At 52.4% G+C, this 19018-nt stretch overlaps 1 protein-coding gene across 2 annotated transcripts in view; it reads left to right on the plus strand.

Annotated features, from left to right (window-relative positions):
- WHRN (whirlin) overlaps window positions 1–19018 on the plus strand; it is a 48937-nt gene that overhangs the window by 17840 nt on the left and 12079 nt on the right. For both annotated transcript variants that reach the window (XM_051807937.1, XM_051807939.1), the window contains exons 3-6: window positions 5588–5713; window positions 15596–15798; window positions 16757–16793; window positions 18342–18554. In XM_051807937.1, the coding sequence (XP_051663897.1) occupies window positions 5588–5713; window positions 15596–15798; window positions 16757–16793; window positions 18342–18554 (579 nt within the window). The remainder of the gene's footprint in view (window positions 1–5587; window positions 5714–15595; window positions 15799–16756; window positions 16794–18341; window positions 18555–19018) is intronic.

Below are 19018 nucleotides of genomic sequence, written 5' to 3' on the forward strand. Positions count from 1 at the left end.
TCCTAACCAGTGGATCCAATGTTTTACCAGAGCCCTGTGTCCATCCTCCCCACAGGTGAAGTAACAGTGGTGATGGTCAGTGGTAAGTGTGAAATGGAGGGTTGGGAGCAGGACAGAGCTCTGGAGCCACGTGTCTCCAGGCCAGGCACAGCAGCAGGGCAGGCCCCAGCACCATCCCAACACAGGATGGCACCTGCCTGCTGGAAAACTGGGACCTGCTTCCCGTGGTCACCTTCTGCTTCACAGCACTTGGATCTTTGTCATCTGTCCAGGCTTGAAGCTGTTTGGATTTGTCACAGCAGCAAAGGGCCGTTTGTGCTGTGAATTGTCAGTGATGGACTTCTGGAATCAACAGCTTATTTCGTTAAAAGCACTTTGGAAACCCTCAGACAGCAAAAAAACCCTCGTAGGTGCTGCTGAGCTGGGAGGAAGATGAAGTGTGCAAAATGCTCTGCCAGTGTTGGACTGTGAATTCTCTGAGAAGCACCATTCCATCAGCTGAATTGCTGCTCTAATGTGCTTATTGCCAGGGGAGCTGCTTGTTCCTTCAAGCTTTTGGTGCAGCAGAAGAAAGAAAATATATATAAAGAAGAAAGTGTGAACATCTCCTTGCCTTCAGGCACTTCTGTACCCAGAAGTAGCTGTAATTATTATTTAAAAAAAAAATCTGTGATAATATTGTGTGCTTTGAATGTTTGAGGCACTAATGGTGACTACTTGAGCATGAAGGATAAGAGAGGCAGGAGAGAGGAGGAAGGATTTCTGTCTATTAGTTTGTAATGGCATTTTCAGTGTGAAGTGTGAAGCTCCCCACGTCTCTCACTGTTTGCTTGCTCTGACCTTGCTGGGGTTTGATTTTGTTTACAGCTTTGAGTGCATCCAGTGAGGGGGGGTGTGGATAGTTCCCTGTGTTATTGGAATATGTGAGGTGAGCCACTGGTCCCCCCAGTGCCCAGGCCTGGAATCACAGAATGCTTTGGGTTGGAGGGACCTTTAAAGCCCCTCTAAACCCCCTGCAGTGAGCAGGGGCAGCTTCAGCTCCACCAGGTTGCTCAGAGCCCCATCCAACCTGAGTTTGGATGTTTCCAGGGATGGGACATCTTGCCTTGAGGGGTCTGTAGCACTGTCCCAGCAGACTTACCCCAAAATACCCCTTGGCTCAGAGCTCAGCCCATCTCACCCCGTGCTGATGGGCAGCAGTGCCATCTCCTTGTTCCTTTGGGTGGAAAAGCACCCAAAAGTGGTAACTGTTGCATGAGCCAAGCCCTGCCTGGCAGGGAGGCAGCGTTGGGCTCAACATCAGCCTGGCCAGGAGCTGGGCTGAGGCTTGGGGTGGGGAAAGGACTTGGTTTGGAGACTGTCCCTGTGCTCTGAGTGTCCCCTCTCTGCCCTGGGAGGTGCTCACTGTCCCCACTTGTGCTGTGGCTGTGCTGATGTTACACATATTAAACCCCTTGGAGGTGGTGCCCAAGCCCTGGCAGGGCTTTACCAAGGGTGGTGATGTTGGGGGGGTGATGTTGGGCCAGCTCTGATGGATTTGGCACCCCCAGAGCTGCGGCTGCTGCTCCCAGCACTCAGTTAATGGCTCTGCCTTCCCTCACTCCTGTGTTTGCAGGATGTCTAGACACAAACCTGTGGGGTTTCCTTGGGAAGCAGGAGGAGGACGAGCCCTGGGAGCCTCCTGAAATGTTGGTTTTGTTTGTGTGGTGGCAGTAATGGCACAGAAATAGCTGCCAGCATGGGTGAAACCTCCTCAGCCACACTCGTGGGCCGAGTCCTGCTGGTGCCGAGTAATTTGTGTCTGAAAGAGCTTTTTTTCTAATGATAAAATCGAGTCTGTCAACAGGTAATTTCATAAACCCGGAGAGAAGGAATCCTGGGCAAGAATCAGCTCGGAGCAAATGCTTTATTAATGGTGGTGGTTTTTTCCCTTCATTTCCTGCTCCGGGAGGCAGCAGATGTTTCAGCATTGAAATTGAAATTAAAATTGTGACCTTGATCTTCCAAATGCTTCTGTGTGGCACGTGCAGGAGTAGCCTGGGGCTGGGCACAGCCTTGGAATGGCACAGGGAGGGAGGTGGGCACTGCACAGTGTCAGTGCTGCCTGGGAATACCCAGCAAGGGGTGGGGGGTGACCTTGCCTGGATGTTAATTTGCCTCCAGTGCCTAAAGGGGCTCCAAGAGAGCAGGAGAGAGACTTTTTACAAGGACATGGAGTGATTGGACAAGAGGGAATGGCTTTAAGCTGAAGGAGGGTAGAATTAGATGGGATATTGGAAAGGAGTTGTTCCCTGTGAGGGTGGGGAGGCCCTGGCACAGGTTGCCCAGAGAAGCTGTGGCTGCCCCATCCCTGGAAGTGTCCAAGGCCAGGTTGGACGGGGCTTGGAGCAACCTGGGCTAGTGGGAGGTGACCCTGCCCATGGCAGGGATGGAATGAGATGATTTTTAAGATCCTTTCCAACCCAAACCAGTTTTGGATTATGATGTCCTCAGTTTCCCCCATGGAATAGCTGCCCTTGCTTGCTGCCTGGTTTAGGATGGTGTCAGGACAGCTGTGGATTTGCAGCTCAGATTGATCCCAGCTTTCCCTGATTTTAGCCCTCGAGGGATGTCACAGCTCCTCACCCTGAGTGAGCTGCAGCCTGGCTGTGGAACGGGGAGGAGGGAGGAAGCATGAAGTGGAAGTGGAACCTCAGTGCTTTCTTCTGGGGCAGGACTTGGCGCAGAAGTGTTAATCATATACCTACAAACCTGAGTGGAAAAGCCCAAGCAGCAGGGCTTGATCCAGGGAATGCTGTGCTGAGTCTGTTCCCGGTGGGGCCCTGGGTCAGCACTTTCCACCGTGGCAGGATCGATGGTGGGAACCACTGGGAACATCAGCCTGGTCCCAGGGCACAGGTTTAACTCCGTGCTTGGACAGCTCAGCTGGGCTTGTGCTTCACCCAGCCGGGTGTGGAGTGGGCTCATGGCACAGGGAGGTGCCCTCGGTGGAGGGTGAGGGTGATGCTGTGCTTGGGGCACCCTCCTGGCACCACCTCTGTGTGTGCTGGACCCATCCCTGGAGGCAGAGTCCCTTGGGAAGAAGCAGTGTGCAAAACAGTCCCCTCTGATCCCTAAGCCCTTAACATGGGGTGGCTCAGCCTTCCCTTCATCCCTTCATCCCGGCAATCAGCTTATCCCTCCTCCTCCTCCTCCTCCTGACCCAGCCGAGCCCCCTGCCTTGCCAGCACTCCCTCTATTTCCCAGCCATTCCCGAATCCCGGCGTTTATCCCCGAGCTGGACGCTCCAAGCGCCGATTTCCCCGTCCCCTGCTGCCGCCTCCTTTTCCCGGCAGTTCCCACCGCGCTGCCCCGGGGCTTGCCCGGGGAGCCACGGCCATTAAGCTGATTAAGAAACGCAATTAAGCCCTGAACAGCCCGACTTGCTGGGGCTGCCAGCAGCGAGGTGTTTTTCAGCAGTGCTTGGGTTTCTCCACGTGGCTTGGAAGAGGCTTTCAGCCCTTCATGGCTTGGGGTTGTATCCCTTGCTTTCCGCTCCTGGAAGCCCAAGTTTTCCCTGGAAGGGCAGGTTTTCCCTGGAATACCTGTGAACAAACCAGCTCACGTGGCAGGGTGGAGAGGGAGAGGGAGTATCTCTTACTCCATCTGATGATACCCATGTGGGAGAGCAGGTTCTCAGCTTACCAGCTCGTTGGGATAGTGTTAAAGGGAGATGGAAATGTCTGGGTACCCCTCCTGTTGCCAGTTCTGGTTGTATGTGTTGTTCAGGGACCTGCAGAGAGGGTTTTGGCACTCCTAGTCTATTTTGACCTGATCTGTGACTCCATGCACTCTGCTACTTCCATTTTTTCCCCAGAATTTGGGATTTTTGAGAAGTTTGGCCCACAGTGGGGTGAAGAAGTTAGAGAAGGGAAACCCTAAGTGTCATTAGACAGACCGGGAGAAAACAGGACTTCAGAAAAGTTGAATGTTTTTCTGGCTTTAAAGAGACACTGAGTGGAGTGTTCTGTGGTGCAGAGCAATGTTTCCACGTGAAGAGAGAGCTGAACTGCCCTTGGTTTCGACAGGTCTGTTGGGTGGGTTCAGTGCCCAGCAGCCTCTCCAGCCTGGCATGAAGGGTCTCTGTGTAATTCCTTTAGAATTCTTCAAGCCTCAAATAGTTTCCAGCCCTTTCTGCACTTTAAATGAGGGGAAGGACTAGCCCAGGTGGTTTGTGCAGCCCTAGAGAAGGGTGCTGGTGTGAGGAGTTAATGTCTTTACAGTTCTCATCTCCAGCCATTCCTGGAGTGTGGAGCTGCTTTGCATCCATCTCATTAAGTAGAAAATTTGGAGGCTCAGGTCCATTTGTGTCCTGCTGCTGATTTCTGATTTTCACCAAGGTAGAAAATGGGTTTTCAATACCAGCCACTCTAAGGCTGGGCTGAATTCCCCGTGTGACGCCGTGTCCTCTGGAAAGGTGGATTAATTAGTGACTCAAAGCTGGAAATTACTTTTCCATCCAGGTAAATGTGCAAGATTTCAGTTTGACTGCAGCGAAGGGTTTTAAATATAAAAGCCCTTCCCAAGCAGCCTGTTTCTGGTTGTTTCTATCAGTGTGAAACACATTTTGGCCTTTCTCATTTGTTTTTATTCCTGCTGTCTGCTTTTCTCCAGGAGTGACTTAAAACTTGGGGACCAAAGCAAAAGAAAAAGCCCCTGGAGTTATTAATTTAGGAGGTGTCGTGCAGTGAGTGAACAAAGGCCATTTTAAATTGAGAGTCCTCCAGGGAGCTGAACACAGATTTGCTCATGCACTCGAAATTCTCACCTGAACATCCCTATATTTTCAGAGCAGGAGAAGGTGGAGGGAGGCAGATGGAAGCTGGCTGGTGGCTCGGGTGTGCTGTGCAGATCAGCATCTGGTGGGGAGAACATCTGTCCAGGTGCTGTGGGGTTGTGGAAGATCAGCCTGTCAGGTTGTGGGAAATGTTAAATATCTTCTGCAAAATGTGCTGGCTGGCTGGAAAACTTGTCCTTGTGTTATTAATTAGAGATAATCAGGCACAGGAGCCCCTGGGCCTCTTTGGAGTTTGCCTTGTGGCTTGTTCTCCATATCCTTTCCCAAGGGGAGAGTACCTGGAGTGGCCCCTCACAGCCAAAGAAGTGCCAAGGGCTGATTCCCAGTGTGGATGGAGTGGGCTCATTGCTCTGTAATCACATGTTTGCACAGGGCATGGGATTCCAGAGAGGGGATTCACAGCCAGTGCTGGCTGGCACCTCTCCTTTGGTGCTCTGGGGGGCTCTGGGGGCTGCTCTCAGCTCAGTCTCTACCCTGGAGATGCCCCTGTGAAAGGAGGGAGTGGAAAAGTGCCATGGATCAGCTCTTCCCCTGGTTCATGGCTGAAATCCAACCAGGCCACATGTGCTGAACCCTCCCAGTGCTCCAGAGCTGGATTTTCCTCTGGTGTTCCCCAGTGCCCCCTCAATCCCTCAGGAGCTGCCCTGTCCCACCCAGGGACACGCTGGGGGTGCAGCTCCCTGTTCCACCTGTGTGTCCCACCTGTCAGACACAGACACCACACCAATGACTGTTCCCATTCCTCTGCAGGTGAACCTGGTCCTGAATGAAGGGAAATCCCTGGGCCTCATGATCCGAGGAGGGGCTGAGTATTCTCTGGGCATCTACATCACCGGGGTGGATAAAGGCTCCGAGGCAGAGAGCACTGGCCTGAAGGTGAGAGTGACCCCAGAGTGGGCTGGGGGGGAGGTGGAGCTGCACATTTGGTGGCTGCAGGGCCAGGTCAGCCCGTCCCTGCTGCTCTTCCTTGCCTCTTTCCCCCAGCCAAGCTCAGCTCTTAATGGGCAGGTGAGTGTTGCATTTCTGAGGTGGCTTTTCAGGGCAGGTTCTTGGGGTGTTTTGGACCTGAGCCTGGAGGTGGTGCAGGGAGAAATGCAGCCTTACCACTCCTGGGGTGTGGGTTGTACTTGCCTTCTGCCTTACATCTGATTTCTCCCCTTTGACACAGCCCAGGGATGTTTTTGGTGTGCAGCAAAAACCTGGCAGGTGAATCACAGACTAGCTGGGGTTGGAAGGGACCTCTGGAGATCATCCAGGCAGGGTCACCCAGAGCAGGTGACACAGGAACACATCCAGGTGGGTTTGGGATGTCTCCAGAGAGGGAGACTCCAGGCCCACCCTGGGCAGCTGTTCCAGGCTCTGCCACCTCCATGGAAAGAAGTCCTTCCTCATGTTGAGGTGGAACTTGTATTTTAGTTTATGGCCATTGCTCCTCCTCCTGTCACTGGGCACTACTGAAAAGAGTCTGGCACCCCTTGGAGATATTTATATGCATTGATAAGATCCCTTCTCAGTCTTCTCTTCTCCAGACTAACTAGGCCCAGCTGCCACAGTCTCTGCTCACAGGAAAGTCACTCTCACCTCCCTGAGCTGGCAGGGCAGAGTTTTCTATTAAAGATCTTGATCCTGTGCCCTTTTCCTGCATCTTCCATCCAAAGCCATTATGTTTGGAGCCAGTGCTGGGCACAAGGTGCTCTCAACCTGCCTGAGGGCACGTGTTTGGAGGCCAGTTCACTGTGGTGGGAGCAGGTGTGTGCAGGTTTCCTCCTGCAGCACTGGCATCCACAGGGATCGTGTCTTAACAAGCAGAACCAGCGGGATCACCCTCGGGATGGAGCTGATCCATCAGCAGCCTAACTTGGCGTGACCTCCAGCTGCATCAGGCTCCTTCCACTGTCAGACAGGTTCCTAAGGGATGCTCTGGGGTTTGGCTGGGCCCTGGTCCAGGGTTGCCTCCAGCTTTGCTGCAGATCTCTGGTCAAAGGAGATCCTGCACCTCATTCATCCCACCACAAACACACCCAGCACCTCTGAGCTCCTCCAGCCTTCCCGCTGTGCCAGAACAGGATGGGACATCCTGGGATCACAACTGTTCCTGGAAGGGACATTTGGGGTTAAAATTTTGTATTTCCTAGGGCATTGACCAGTTAAATGAGTTGAAAGGGAGCCACTGGTGTATCTCTGTGCCACTCGGGAATGGGGCACGTTTGAAACTCAAGCTCCTCAGGCTGTAAAATTTTACTTCACTCAGGCTTTCTTTTCCAGTGTTTTTTTTTCTCTCTAAATGACCCAGTTCCCTGCAATCACATCATGCCCTTTTGGCTTCCTCCAGTGCAATCCCGTGGGCCCTGAGAGTCAGTTCTTTCCCTGCTCCTTGTGTCAGTCAAAACCTGCTGGATGTTAAACTCTGAAATGTTCTCTCAATCCCCTGAAGTGGTGCTGGACTGCTGAGGATCGAGGGGTAATCCACTCTGATCCCCTCCCTGTATTGTGAAGGGACACATTTTTGGACTCAGTGACCTTAAAGGTCTTTTCCAACCTAAATGATTCCACGGTTCTGTGATGCCTCCATCGATCAGGCCTGGGCAGTTTAGGGCTAAGCCTTCAGTGGCCCCATAAAGTCACTTAAATTTGTCAAAGCACCAACTGGAGACAGTCTGGTGGAGAGGGCTGTGATTTGGGCTGGGACAGACGTGATCCTGACCCTCAAATTGCTGTGGCACGAGAAGTTGCATCTAAGTGGGCACTGAGGTCACCAGAGTTCCCTTTGCAGCCAAGGAGACGTTTTTGGGGGTAATGCAGCCCCTGCTGAACTTAATTGTGCTCTGCAGGCACCTGTCTCTCTTTTTGACAGAGAATGAAAATGCTGCACTTGGAGGTTTGGATCAATCCAAGTTTTAATCTCTCTCTCAGGTCCTTAGCAGGGAAATGAGGTTTTGGCCCCTGCGACCTGAGGGGTCACTAGGATGGGGAGCTGTGGGAGCATCCTGGCTAGAGAATGGAGTGTTTCTTAGGCAGCAAGAAGTGAGAGCTGCTGCTGGAAACTCCTTGCAGAGCCTTGGTCTCTCCCGAAGTGTAGGACACTCCTCTGGGTGGCACCTCCCAGCAGCTGTGCCCACACAGCCAGCTGGGGTACCCGGGTGGATCCCAGGGGTGTCAGTGCAAGGTCATGGCCAGAGACAGCAGGGCCAGTGCTCTGGGACACCAGGATTTCAAGGCAGATGATAAGAGGCACAGGACAACTTGTTTCTGCTTGGTAGAGCTGGAAAGAGAGGGACTGGCTGGAGCTGCCTCGGGCGTTGTGTGGTGGCCTTGGTGACACCAGTGTGTGTCCCCAGTGCCTGCTGACCCTGTGCCAGAGTCAAGCTCCATGTCCTAAAAGAAACCTGAAAGGCAGGAAAAGAGAAGTTGTGTTGTCTTCCTCGGGTTCTTTCAGTTTGATTCGTGTTCAACACTTGGGTACTGCTCCAAATCCCTCTTGCTGCACGGGGAAAAATTGCTGCTTTGCTTCCCTTTCCGTCCACCCAGGGTGAGCTCAGCAGGGGTGATGTCACCCTGCACACTCACAGGGACACTCACAGCAGCACAACACCTGGCTTTGTCCCCCCACCTCAGCCCGTGCCTGCTCAGCAGGCTGGGAATGAGCCACACTCCCACTCCGTGGAGGCACCCGGAGCTGTCCCTGCCGTCCCCTGTCCCTGCTGTCCCCTGTCCCTGCTGTCCCCTGTCCCTGCCACCCCCCCTCCCACCACCGGGGCTGTTGTTTGCACCCCAAAGCCTCTGCTTATTGATTCTGCACATCTCCCTCCTCGCTGCTCTGTTCCCTGGCAGCTGATTTGTGCGTTCCTGCTCTGAATGTCAGGCTTTATGTGATTTCAGATCAGCACAGGCGCTTCCCGCCCTGATTTGTGTTTGCCAGGGGCTGTAAATTCAGAGCTGCTCGGGGCTTTGGAGATAAAGAAAGGCCTTTTATGTCCTGCTGTTAGACATGGTTGGGTGTAGATCGTGTCCCCCTGCGCTCCCTGCGCTGCTCCAGGTGCTGGTGGAAGGGATGTGATACCACAAGGAAGGAAGAACTGGGGGGTAAATGTGATTTCCAGGTAGTTTGTTGCTCTGTGAAGTAGAAAAACGGTGGGTTTGTTCAATGTGGGCTCGACCCAACCTTGCTGGGTCAATGGGAAGGTTCCTGCTGACTTCCCAAGAGTGGATGCCTCTCTGGGGTTTGCTGCTGTCAGTGAATTTGTTACCAGAATTGTTTGAGTTGATTCTGATGTGATGTTCAGATTGGATATAAGGGAGAAATTCTTCCCTGTGAGGGTGGGGAGGCCCTGGCACAGTTGCCCAGAGAAGCTGTGGCTGCCCCATCCCTGGGAGTGTCCAAGGCCAGGTTGGAGCAACCTGGGCTAGTGGGAGGTGTCCCTGCCCATGGCAGGGGTGGAACTGGATGGGCTTTAAGGTCCCTTCCAACCCAAACCAATCTGTGATTCTGCCAGACATTTAATTTATACCTTCTTGTATCTATGGCACCAACTCAGAGAATTTTGAAATGTTCTAATACTAAATAAACCAAGCAATTAATGTTTTACATTTCCCTTAAATTTTGATCAAAGAGCAAACAACGTGGTACTGAAAACCAGGACAAAACAAGGAGGTTTTTCCAAGTCCCAGGAGCTAAACTGGCTTTTTTACTGCTCCAGAAGTGGTGCCTTGGCCCTGAGCTGTGGGTCCCAGAGGAGCTGATGCTGGTTCAGGTGCTGCTGCTCTGTGCTCCGTGGCCATGAAAGGCAGAGCAGCAAACAGGCTGGATCGCTGCAGTCAGTCAATAATTAAATATTCATACTCCTGGCCTTGGCCTTCTTTATGTTTATTCATTCATGGAACTCCTGACAATGTGTTCTTTGGGCATGTTTTAAAATATGCTGCCTGGGAGTCAGTTCTCAGACTGAAGAAGTGAGTGTTAGCAGAGGCTGCAGAGAGCAGGGACGTGAGTCAGCCGTGTTTTGCTTTCAGCTTCTGTCCTTCCTGCCTCCTTGGTGACATTCCCAGCGATGCCATGGCCTTGTTCTGGTGGTATCCATGGCTCTTCTTATCCTGATTTCTTCCCTGCTCATTTTTTTTTTCTGGTGGTGTATTTTGTCAGGATTTTTTTCTTTTTTAAGCCATTTTTGTTTTCTCTCCGTGACCTTTCTACCAGAAAGAGCAGATTTCAGGCATTTGCTTTGAACACACAACTCAATATTGAGTTCCCAGCCCCAGGGCTGGGGTGGACAGAGGCTACAATGATCCATATCTACCCATACATGAGAGGAGAGGGAAAAAGAGGCTGTAAACAGGAAGAGGTGAATGATTTTACATCCTCAGTGGCTGTCATAGAACAGAGTCATTTAGGTTGGAGAAGATCTCCAAGATCATCAGGTCCAACTGTTCCCTGAGCACTGCTGAGGCCACCTCTGCCCCATGTCCCCAAGTGCCACATTCATATGGCTTTTAAATCCCTCCAGGGATGGGGATTCCATCACTCCCTGGGCAGCTGTGCCAGGGCTGGACAGCCTTTTCCATGAAGAAATTTTCCCAATATCCAACATGACCCTCCCCTGGCACAGCCTGAGGCCGTTCCCTCTCCTCCTTGTTCCCTGGGAGCAGAGCCCGACCCCCCCGCTCCCCCCTCCTGTCAGGGAGTTGCAGAGCCAGAAGGTCCCCCCTGAGCCTCCTTTTCTCCAGGCTGAGCCCCCTCAGCTGCTCCTGCTGCTCCAGCCCCTTCCCCAGCTCCGTTCCCTTCCCTGGACACAACTTGGTGTCATCTGAGAACTGACTGAGGGTGCACTCGGTCCTCTCATCCCAGAGCTGCCCTTTGAAAGCTGGTTTGTGTTTTGAGGTCTGCACATGGACAGAGATACTGAAAAAAAGAAGAGAAGGTAAAATAAAAGCCTCGTGGCTCCCTCTGAGTCTGGGGAAGGAGCTGCAGAGTGAGGGAGCAGTGAGGAGGTGTGTGGTTGTGGTACCCAGATGGAATGTTTCTCCTGGAGTGATCCTTCCAGTGGTGCCACCTTGCTGGGAACAGACATTATTTAAATGGCTCCTGTCCTGGAAGGCCACCAGAACTCTCCCCACAGCAGTGCCACAACCTCTGCCAGCCCCCAGAGACCATTTCCTCTCCTTGTGCTTTCATTCCCATCTGTGTCTGCTTTGTTCCTCCTGTTTGTGTTGTGAAGTGGTCAGGAGAAGAACACGTTTTCAGGCAGCACTTGGCACCAATCATTCCCTACCGTGCTCCCAGATCCCTGTGATCCTCGTTGGCCATGGATCACCTGCCCTGCCCTGTTTCCCTCCTGGAGGAGCTGAGCACCTCCCTAGTTTTCTTATTTTACTTGGTCAATTCCCAATCGATCCATACGTTTCCCTGCCCGTATTTTTAATTTCTTAAGGTCTGCTTTTGGTAATTATTTGTGCTGGAGGGAGGCTCCTTCTACTTTAGTGGTATCTCCAGTGTAATTTAGCCCCTCTCCAGGCACATTAGTGGCATTAAACAGGACTGGTGCTAATGCCAACCCATTTGGCACCCTATTAGCCCTGGTACTCCCAGCTCAATTTGGTGTCATTTAACGTGAACTCATGTTTAAAATCTCTCACCTATTTCTCTGTCTGTGTGACTGAATTTCTCCCAGAGCCTGTTTTGATTATTTTTAAGAGCCTTTAGCTGCTCAGAACCCTTGTCTGAAGCCCATTAAGTTTCTCTTGGCTGCACCTCCCCTTCCCACGTCATTCCCTCTGTCTCCACAAGGAGCAGGAGCCAGGCCTGTCACCGAGGTGTGTTATTTCCGAGCTCTGCTTCTCGTCATGCTCTGTCACCTTTTGCATGTCATGTTCAGCCCCTGCATTTCAGGGTACATTTATCCCTAGGAAATGGGAATAATTCCATCTTCAGAAGTGCTCAAGCACTCAGCACGTCCTCTGTGTGTCCACCCACCATTAGCTGAGCACAACTGAAAACTTGTTCCTGAAATATCCAGGGCAGTAATTTTCCTGTATTTTATTTTTTGTGTGTATGTGTCTTATTATTATTACTTCTTTTATTCTGTGCCAGTTTGGAGCTGTGCATACAGCAAATCACTTTTGCCAGGGTCAGCTTTTGTTTTGCTGGATGGTTCTTTTTGCATCTCTGCAGTTTTTTGTCACCTTCCCAGTTGTCCTTGACTTTGGGGAGAAAGTATAATTATTATCCATGTTAATTAGCAACAAATCCTTTTCAGCTCTAATAGGAGTCTGTGATCAAGATAGGCTGATTTGCAGACATTTGGGCTGTCCAGTGATTCCTTTTTATCTGCCCTTCACCAGCAATCATTTTTGCAAGGTCTTTTTTGGTTTTTTTTGTCCCTGCACGTGCTCAAACTTATCCAAGTATTTTGTGGGTGGTTTTTCCCACCTGGTGTTAATGTTCTGGGAGCACCTGGGAGAGGTGGTCATGTGCTGGGCACAGGAGACCAGAGGGATGTGAAGGACATGGAGTAAATGTGGAGGAAGTGATGAAGGACAGACACAGAGGATGAAGTAGCTGCTCCAGGGCCCTTCTGGTCTCCCTGGTGCAACAAGGACTTGCCAGGCTCCTGTTGGGTTCTCTCTTAAAAGGAGAAATTAAAGAAAGGTTATTAAATCTGTGTAACTGTCTTGAAACAAAATAATCATGAAAGTTTAATGCCTGATACAGAAAACTATTAAAGATTCATAATTGCAACAGAACTGTCTAATCAAATTTGGGGGTTTATTGGTCCTTCTTTTAGCAGGAAAATCCACTCCAGTGGGTTGGCTGATAAATCAGAGAGACCTGAGAGATGATATTCATTCCACCTGAACGTGTGTTTCTCTTGGCAGTTCAGGCACTTGTATAATTTCCCTTCCCTGTTTTGTTGTTCATCAGCAGTTTTCTGATGGTGGGTTTAAAGCTGGTAGAGCTTGAAGGGAGTCTGAGATATTTTCTTGAGTCTGTTTGTTGGGAATGTGGGTTTGTGTTATTCACCCTCCCCTGGGCTCCCTCCCTGCCCGTTTCCCAGTGCCCTTGTGATCCACCATCCACAGAGGAAGGAACTGTCCCCAGAAATTTGGGATGTTCCATGTTACTGAGCTCCCAACAGAGTAAGGACGTGGAGCTGTTGGAGCGAGTCCAGAGGAGGCACCAAGAGGATCAGAGGGCTGGAGCAGCTCTGCTGGGAGGAAAGGCTGGGAGAGCTGGGATTGTTCAGCCTGGAGAAGGGAAGCTTTGGGGTGACCTGATTGTGGCCTTCCTGTACCTGAAGGGAGCCCATGGATGGAGAGAGACTGTTTACAAGGGCCTGGAGTGACAGGACAAGGGGCAGTGGCTTCACACTGTGAAGAGAGTATGTTTAGATTAGATTTTAGGAAGAAATCCTTCCCTGTGAGGGTGGGGAGGCCCTGACACAGGTTGCCCAGAGAAGCTGTGGCTGCCCCTGGATCTCTGGAAGTGTCCAAGTCCAGGTTGGAGGGGTCTTGGAGCAACCTGGGCTAGTGGAAGGTGTCCCTGCCCATGGCAGGGGGTGGAACAAGATGATCCTTCAAGTCCCTTCCAACACAAACTGTTCTGTGATTCTATGAAGAATGAGGCAAATCTGCTCAGGTCCCTGGATGGAGCTGAACGTGGAGCTGAGCTCTGCTGCATCTGGACTTGGTGATCTTAAAGGTCTTTTCCAACCTAAATGACTCCATGGTTCTGTGGTGCTCTTGCTCCAGGTCTTTTTTTTCCTATCAGAGCCTCCTTCCAGCCTCCTCTGAACGCTCCTTCTAAGCACCCTCTGTCCTTTCAGCAGAGGGAAGGGTAAACAGGAGCCCTTCTCTGGCTTCTCATTATTGCCAGCATTATTTTGTACAGCTCCATCAAGCTCCCCACACATTATCTCCTCTCTAAATTTAACAGGCCTAATCTGTTCAATCTGTCCTTTCACAGGCACCTTCATCTGCCACTAATCATTTTTGTTTCGCTTCCTTACAACTTTTCTCTCCCTTGCTGGGCAGGCAGAGATGTGGCCAGGGAATGAACTTGCAGCATTCATCTGGATATGGACATTACACTCATTTTAGAGCTGTTCTCCATTTGTTTCTTACCACAGTTTCCCATCACGAGTTTTTGTTGCAGATGTACCTGTCGTTCTCACAGCTGCACCCCGAGCAAAGTGGTCCATGAGTTGTTGGTTATGTGTCCTCTCTGCCATTCACAGGATCATGGAATGGTTTGGGAATCTTAAAGCCCATCTCATTCCATTCCCTGCCATGGGCAGGGACACCTCCCACTAGCCCAGGTTGCTCCAAGCCCTGTCCAACCTGGCCTTGGACACTTCCAGGGGTGGGGCAGCCACAGCTTCTCTGGGCAACCTGTGCCAGGGCCTCCCCACCCTCCCAGGGAACAATTTCTTCCCAATATCCCATCTAAACCTTTCCTTCAGTTTGAAGCCATTCCCTGTGTCCTGTCCCTCCATCCCTTGTCCCCAGTCCCTCTCCAGCTCTCCTGGAGCCCCTTTAGGCCCTGCAAGGGGCTCTCAGGTCTCCCTGGAGCCTTCTCTTCTCCAGGTGAACACCCCCACCTCTCCCAGCCTGGCTCCAGAGCAGAGACACTCCATCACTCTGAGCATCTTTGTGGCCCATTTTTCTCTGACTTTTCCCTATTCTTGTGCCTTCTCTGCTGGGAATGTCCCCCTGGGATGCCTGGAGACACCACAGTCAGGCTGTATCAGCGCCGTGTCTGGTTCTGTGGCGTGGTCACTGTGCTCTTTATTGGATTCATTAGTGGAAGGGGAAACATCCCAGGAAGACAGGGAGAGGAATGGATGCCTTGATAGGTTTGTGGTGCTCTTGGTGTCCACTTTCACCCCAGCAAAGTTCTGGGCAGGACTGGAGTAAGCTCAGGTGACAGCAGAGTCACAGCCCACCACAGGGACTTGGCAGTGCTTAATCCAGTGCTTCCCACTGGAGGAAGAGTCTGGAGAATGAATCCCAGCTTGCACTGTGTCATAAAGTCAGACTGCATTTTGGCAGAGCTGAGCAGAAGCCTGTGGTTAAGGAAAGACAGGAAAGAACAGTTTCAAAGAGGTTTTTTTGTCAGAAACAGGGTGAATTGGAGTATGGGAGTGAGGAAGAGCAGCACTGGATGCCCTGGAAGCACAGAGGAAGAGGGCCTGGGATGAAGGGGGAAATACCACATGGCTCCTATGTCTTGAGCATGGCCAGGCTGTCAGGGAAATTCCTGGTTCTTGCAATGGCCCTGCCCACAAAATAAAAGCTCTTAGGAGCTGCTGGGGAGGAAATGGGAGGAGAGGAGGGATGGAATCCAGCTGTCTCAGATCCTACAGTTTACAGGGGGTTGGAGGCTGTGGTGAGACACTCCAGTTGAACCTCCCTGCTGCACACAGAGATCTGAGGTTTGGGGCTTCCACAGATGGTTCTTGGCCCCCCCAGATCAGCAGGAGGGGTTGGGGTTGGAGGCCTTGATGTTCTTTGGAGGTCTGCAGTTGGTCTGCAGGTCTGGTTGATGGAGGAGACTGGGCACATTGATCTGACCTGGGATCCTAAACAGGCTCCTCCAGGCTTTGCAGACTGATCCTTCAGTGGCTCCCAGCCTGAGTGCTTGGTTCTTCAGCCAGCAGCATTTTTCCTAGTCCCTCCAATTGCTGTATCCCGACTTCGGTGGTGGGAGAGGAGGGCGTGTTCCCAACAGGAAAGCTCCCAGGAGCTCACCCCATCCCGACTCCGCAGGTGGGGGACCAGATCCTGGAGGTGAACGGCAGGAGCTTCCTGAGCATCCCCCACGACGAGGCCGTGAAGCTGCTCAAGTCCTCGCGGCACCTCATCATGACGGTGAAGGACATCGGGCGCCTGCCCCACGCCCGCACCACCGTGGACGAGACCCGCTGGATCACCAGCTCCCAGCTCGGGGAGACCCTCGTCAGCTCCGCGGGGTACGTGCCTGGGGCAGCCCCTGGGGGCTTCCTGAGGGAGGGGGGGTGAGCTCAGAGCTCCTGGGGCAGGGTACGGAGTCACCCCGGGCTGGGGGAACACCCAGCGTGCGACCTGCTCTGTCCAGGGGAGCAGCCGGTGCTGGGGTGTGTGGTCCCCATGGGATGTGGTTTGAAGCTGGCTCCCTGCCAAGTCTCCAAACCTTACCACAAGAAGTCGTCCCCCCTCCCAAACCTCAGGGAGAAGAGGGAGAAAAACAACCAAGAAAAACCCGAAACGAGAGAGAGACAGCTAAAGCAATATATATCTATAAATATATTTACACTTATGTTACAGTTACATACAATTGAAATATATACAATTTCACAAGGGAAAGGGAAGGGGGGAGGGAAAAGGAACAAAACCAAAATAATATATATATATATCCCAATCAGTAGCCCGAGATCTAGCAACTAAAAGAATTAGCAAAAACTATCTTACTAGTTTCCTTGGGACAACCGAGAGTCACGCTGGAACGATCGCCGGCAACCTCCGTCCCCCAAGGTCGACAAGGCCCAACCAGGCCTCGCTCCCCAACCCAACAAACTCAACAGCAGGGAACCTGCACCTCCAAGCCACCAGAAGGAAAGAGAGTGAAGGTCTCTCCTCCTTTCTTCTTATAGCCCAGCTTACATAAAAATCGTAGGGAATACTGGGTAAATCTGGGCCTTTCCTTGGTTACAAACTGGTCACCAAGGAAGGCCCAGACCAAACTACCACACCATGTCAACCGAAGCATCTCTGACCTGGTCTGGACAACGTGCTGCTGCCCCTTCCCCTTCTCTCAGGCCAGCAGCTTTTAGCTTCCAGGCACAGGGAGGGGAGAAGGTGCCAGGTCCTGTGCCACATCCCGTGCCAGGTCCTGTGCCAGGCCCCAGGTGACGAGGGACCAGCACTAACTGATCTTCTCCCTCCTCGCAGGGCAGTGGGCAACCACGCTGTGGAGATGACAGCCAGGGTAAGACAACTCTTATGCCTGATGCCTTAGGAAAGACAAAAAAAAAATCACTGTTATTATCTTCTGTTTTCCACGGGAGGGAGGGCTCTGTGCTCCTGATTATGGAAGGGATGCTGGTTTGCTGAGGGTTTTAATGGGCCTTTCTCCTCCCCACCTCGTGTTGGCAGCTGACAAGTGAACCAGTGGGTGCCCCCTGTCCTGTGCCACTGGTGAGTCACTTCTGCAGCACATCTGGTGCCTCCCAGCCTGGCAATGAGCACCTTAATGGGCAAGGGGCAGTGATTAGGCAAGGACACCCTTCACCCTGCAGATGGAACTATGGTGCTTTCCACATGGAAAGGGCTGTCTCTGGGCCCTGCCAGCTCCTGGGATCTTTCCCAGCTGGAAGCAGAGCAGAGCCAGGCCTCTCCAGCACAGCAGGCAGTGGCAGGGACTCACCCATGCTGTGCCTGCAGCTCTGTGCCAGTGTCTTCTCCCCACACCTCTCTGCAAAGCACTTTTCTTTTAAATGGAAATAAGGCAGGGAGGTTTCACAGGTGGCTCTCACTGATAACAGCTTTGAACTCTTTGCTGGCAAAACATGTTCCTCAGCCCCAACTCCTCTCTTGCTCTGGGATAGTCAGGATCTTGTCTGGCTCCATATCCCTGTGCCAGTGCTGCCTGGGAGGGAACAGCAAGGACCTCCTCTTAGAAATCCCTCTCAAAGGAAAAAAAGCCTTTCATCTGCAGCCAGACTTGTCTCTCCCTGGGGCTCCTTTGGTTGCCAGTGGCTCTTTCTTCACCAGGGTCTGCTTTAAGCTGGCACTGGGGGCAAATGTGCCTTTTACAGAGGGTGGGAAGCTGGCCTGTCTCTCGTGGCCCCAGTTCCCCCAGCTCTGCCAGGGAGGAATACAGCCTGTGATTAAATCACTGGTCCAGGGGCAGTGTCCCTGCTTGCTGAACAGGGCTGGGAGGCTGTTTTGGTTTTCAACTCGTGCTGCATAAACTCATGGAATCCATAGTTTCATAAGATATCCTGAGCTGGGACCCACAAGGATCACCCAGTCCAACCCCTGGCCCTGCACAGACACCCCAACAATCCCACCCTGGCCCTCAGAGCCTTGTCCAAACCCTCCTGGAGCTCTGGCAGCCTTGGGGCTGTGCCCACTGCCCTGGGGAGCCTGGTCAGTGCCCAACCACCCTCTGGGGGAAGAACCTTTTCCTGAGATCCAACCTGAGCCTGCCCTGGCACAGCTCCAGCCATTCCCTGGGTGCTGTCCCTGGTCCCCCCAGAGCAGAGCTGAGGGCCTCTGCTCACAGCTCTGGAGTTGCCCAGCCAGGTGGTGACACTGGACAGCCCTGCTGTTGAACCCTTGGGGGGTCACCTCCCTCGAGTCACCTCAACATCCCCCTTCCACTCCCGTTTCCAGCTCCCTCTCGGGCAGCTGGGTGAGATCAGTGCTCTGGGACACAGGCAGGGGGTATCCTCAGTGCTTGGCTGTCTCAGGAGAGGGAGAACAGCTGGTTCCTTGTCATCCCAGTCCAAATCCCATCTCCTGTCCCCCCCAGCCCGTGTTTTACCGAGGGCTGGCGGGCTCCCAGGTGACCCTGAGCAGCATGGTGAACCAGACCCGAGTGATGCTGGAGGAGCAGGCCCGGCACCTGCTCAACGAGCAGGAGAGGGCCACCATGGGCTACTACCTGGACGAGTATAAGGAGGGCAACATCTCCGTGGATGCCCTGGTCATGGCCCTCTTCGAGCTGCTCAACACACACGCCAAGGTGAGGCTGGGAAGTGGGAGAACACACAGGTACCCCCCCCAAAATGCCAGGGTTGTAGGGAAAGTTATTTCCAAAGTTGAGAACGCTGGACTTAAAAGAACATTAATCCTAATGGTGCTTCAAACACCAGGCCAGAGAATGACACAACCCCTGCTCTCCTCAGGGCTTTTATAATTTCTGCTCCCCACCCCCTGTGGGGCCTTGGACAAGTCTGCAGGATTTATCTTTTTCTCATACCAGGAAGTGTTTCTCTGGGTTGCAGGAGGAGAAAACATCTAAAACTGTCTCTGGGGAGAGATGCCTCTTGTAGGCAGGAGAGCTTCCCTAAGTGAAACAAGCTCTGATCTCCTCACCATAATTCTTTGGGAAGATCTTTTACCCTGACAGCAGCCCATGGCAGGGTCAGGGCAGCTTCTGGTACCCTTCTGGTGGGCTGGGCAGAGATGTTGTCATGGTGTAGACAT

The sequence above is a fragment of the Manacus candei genome, unplaced genomic scaffold (genome assembly GCF_025592945.1).
Source record: "Manacus candei isolate 608988 ecotype Guabito, Panama unplaced genomic scaffold, ASM2559294v1 h1tg000071l, whole genome shotgun sequence".
Classification (NCBI taxonomy): domain Eukaryota; kingdom Metazoa; phylum Chordata; class Aves; order Passeriformes; family Pipridae; genus Manacus; species Manacus candei.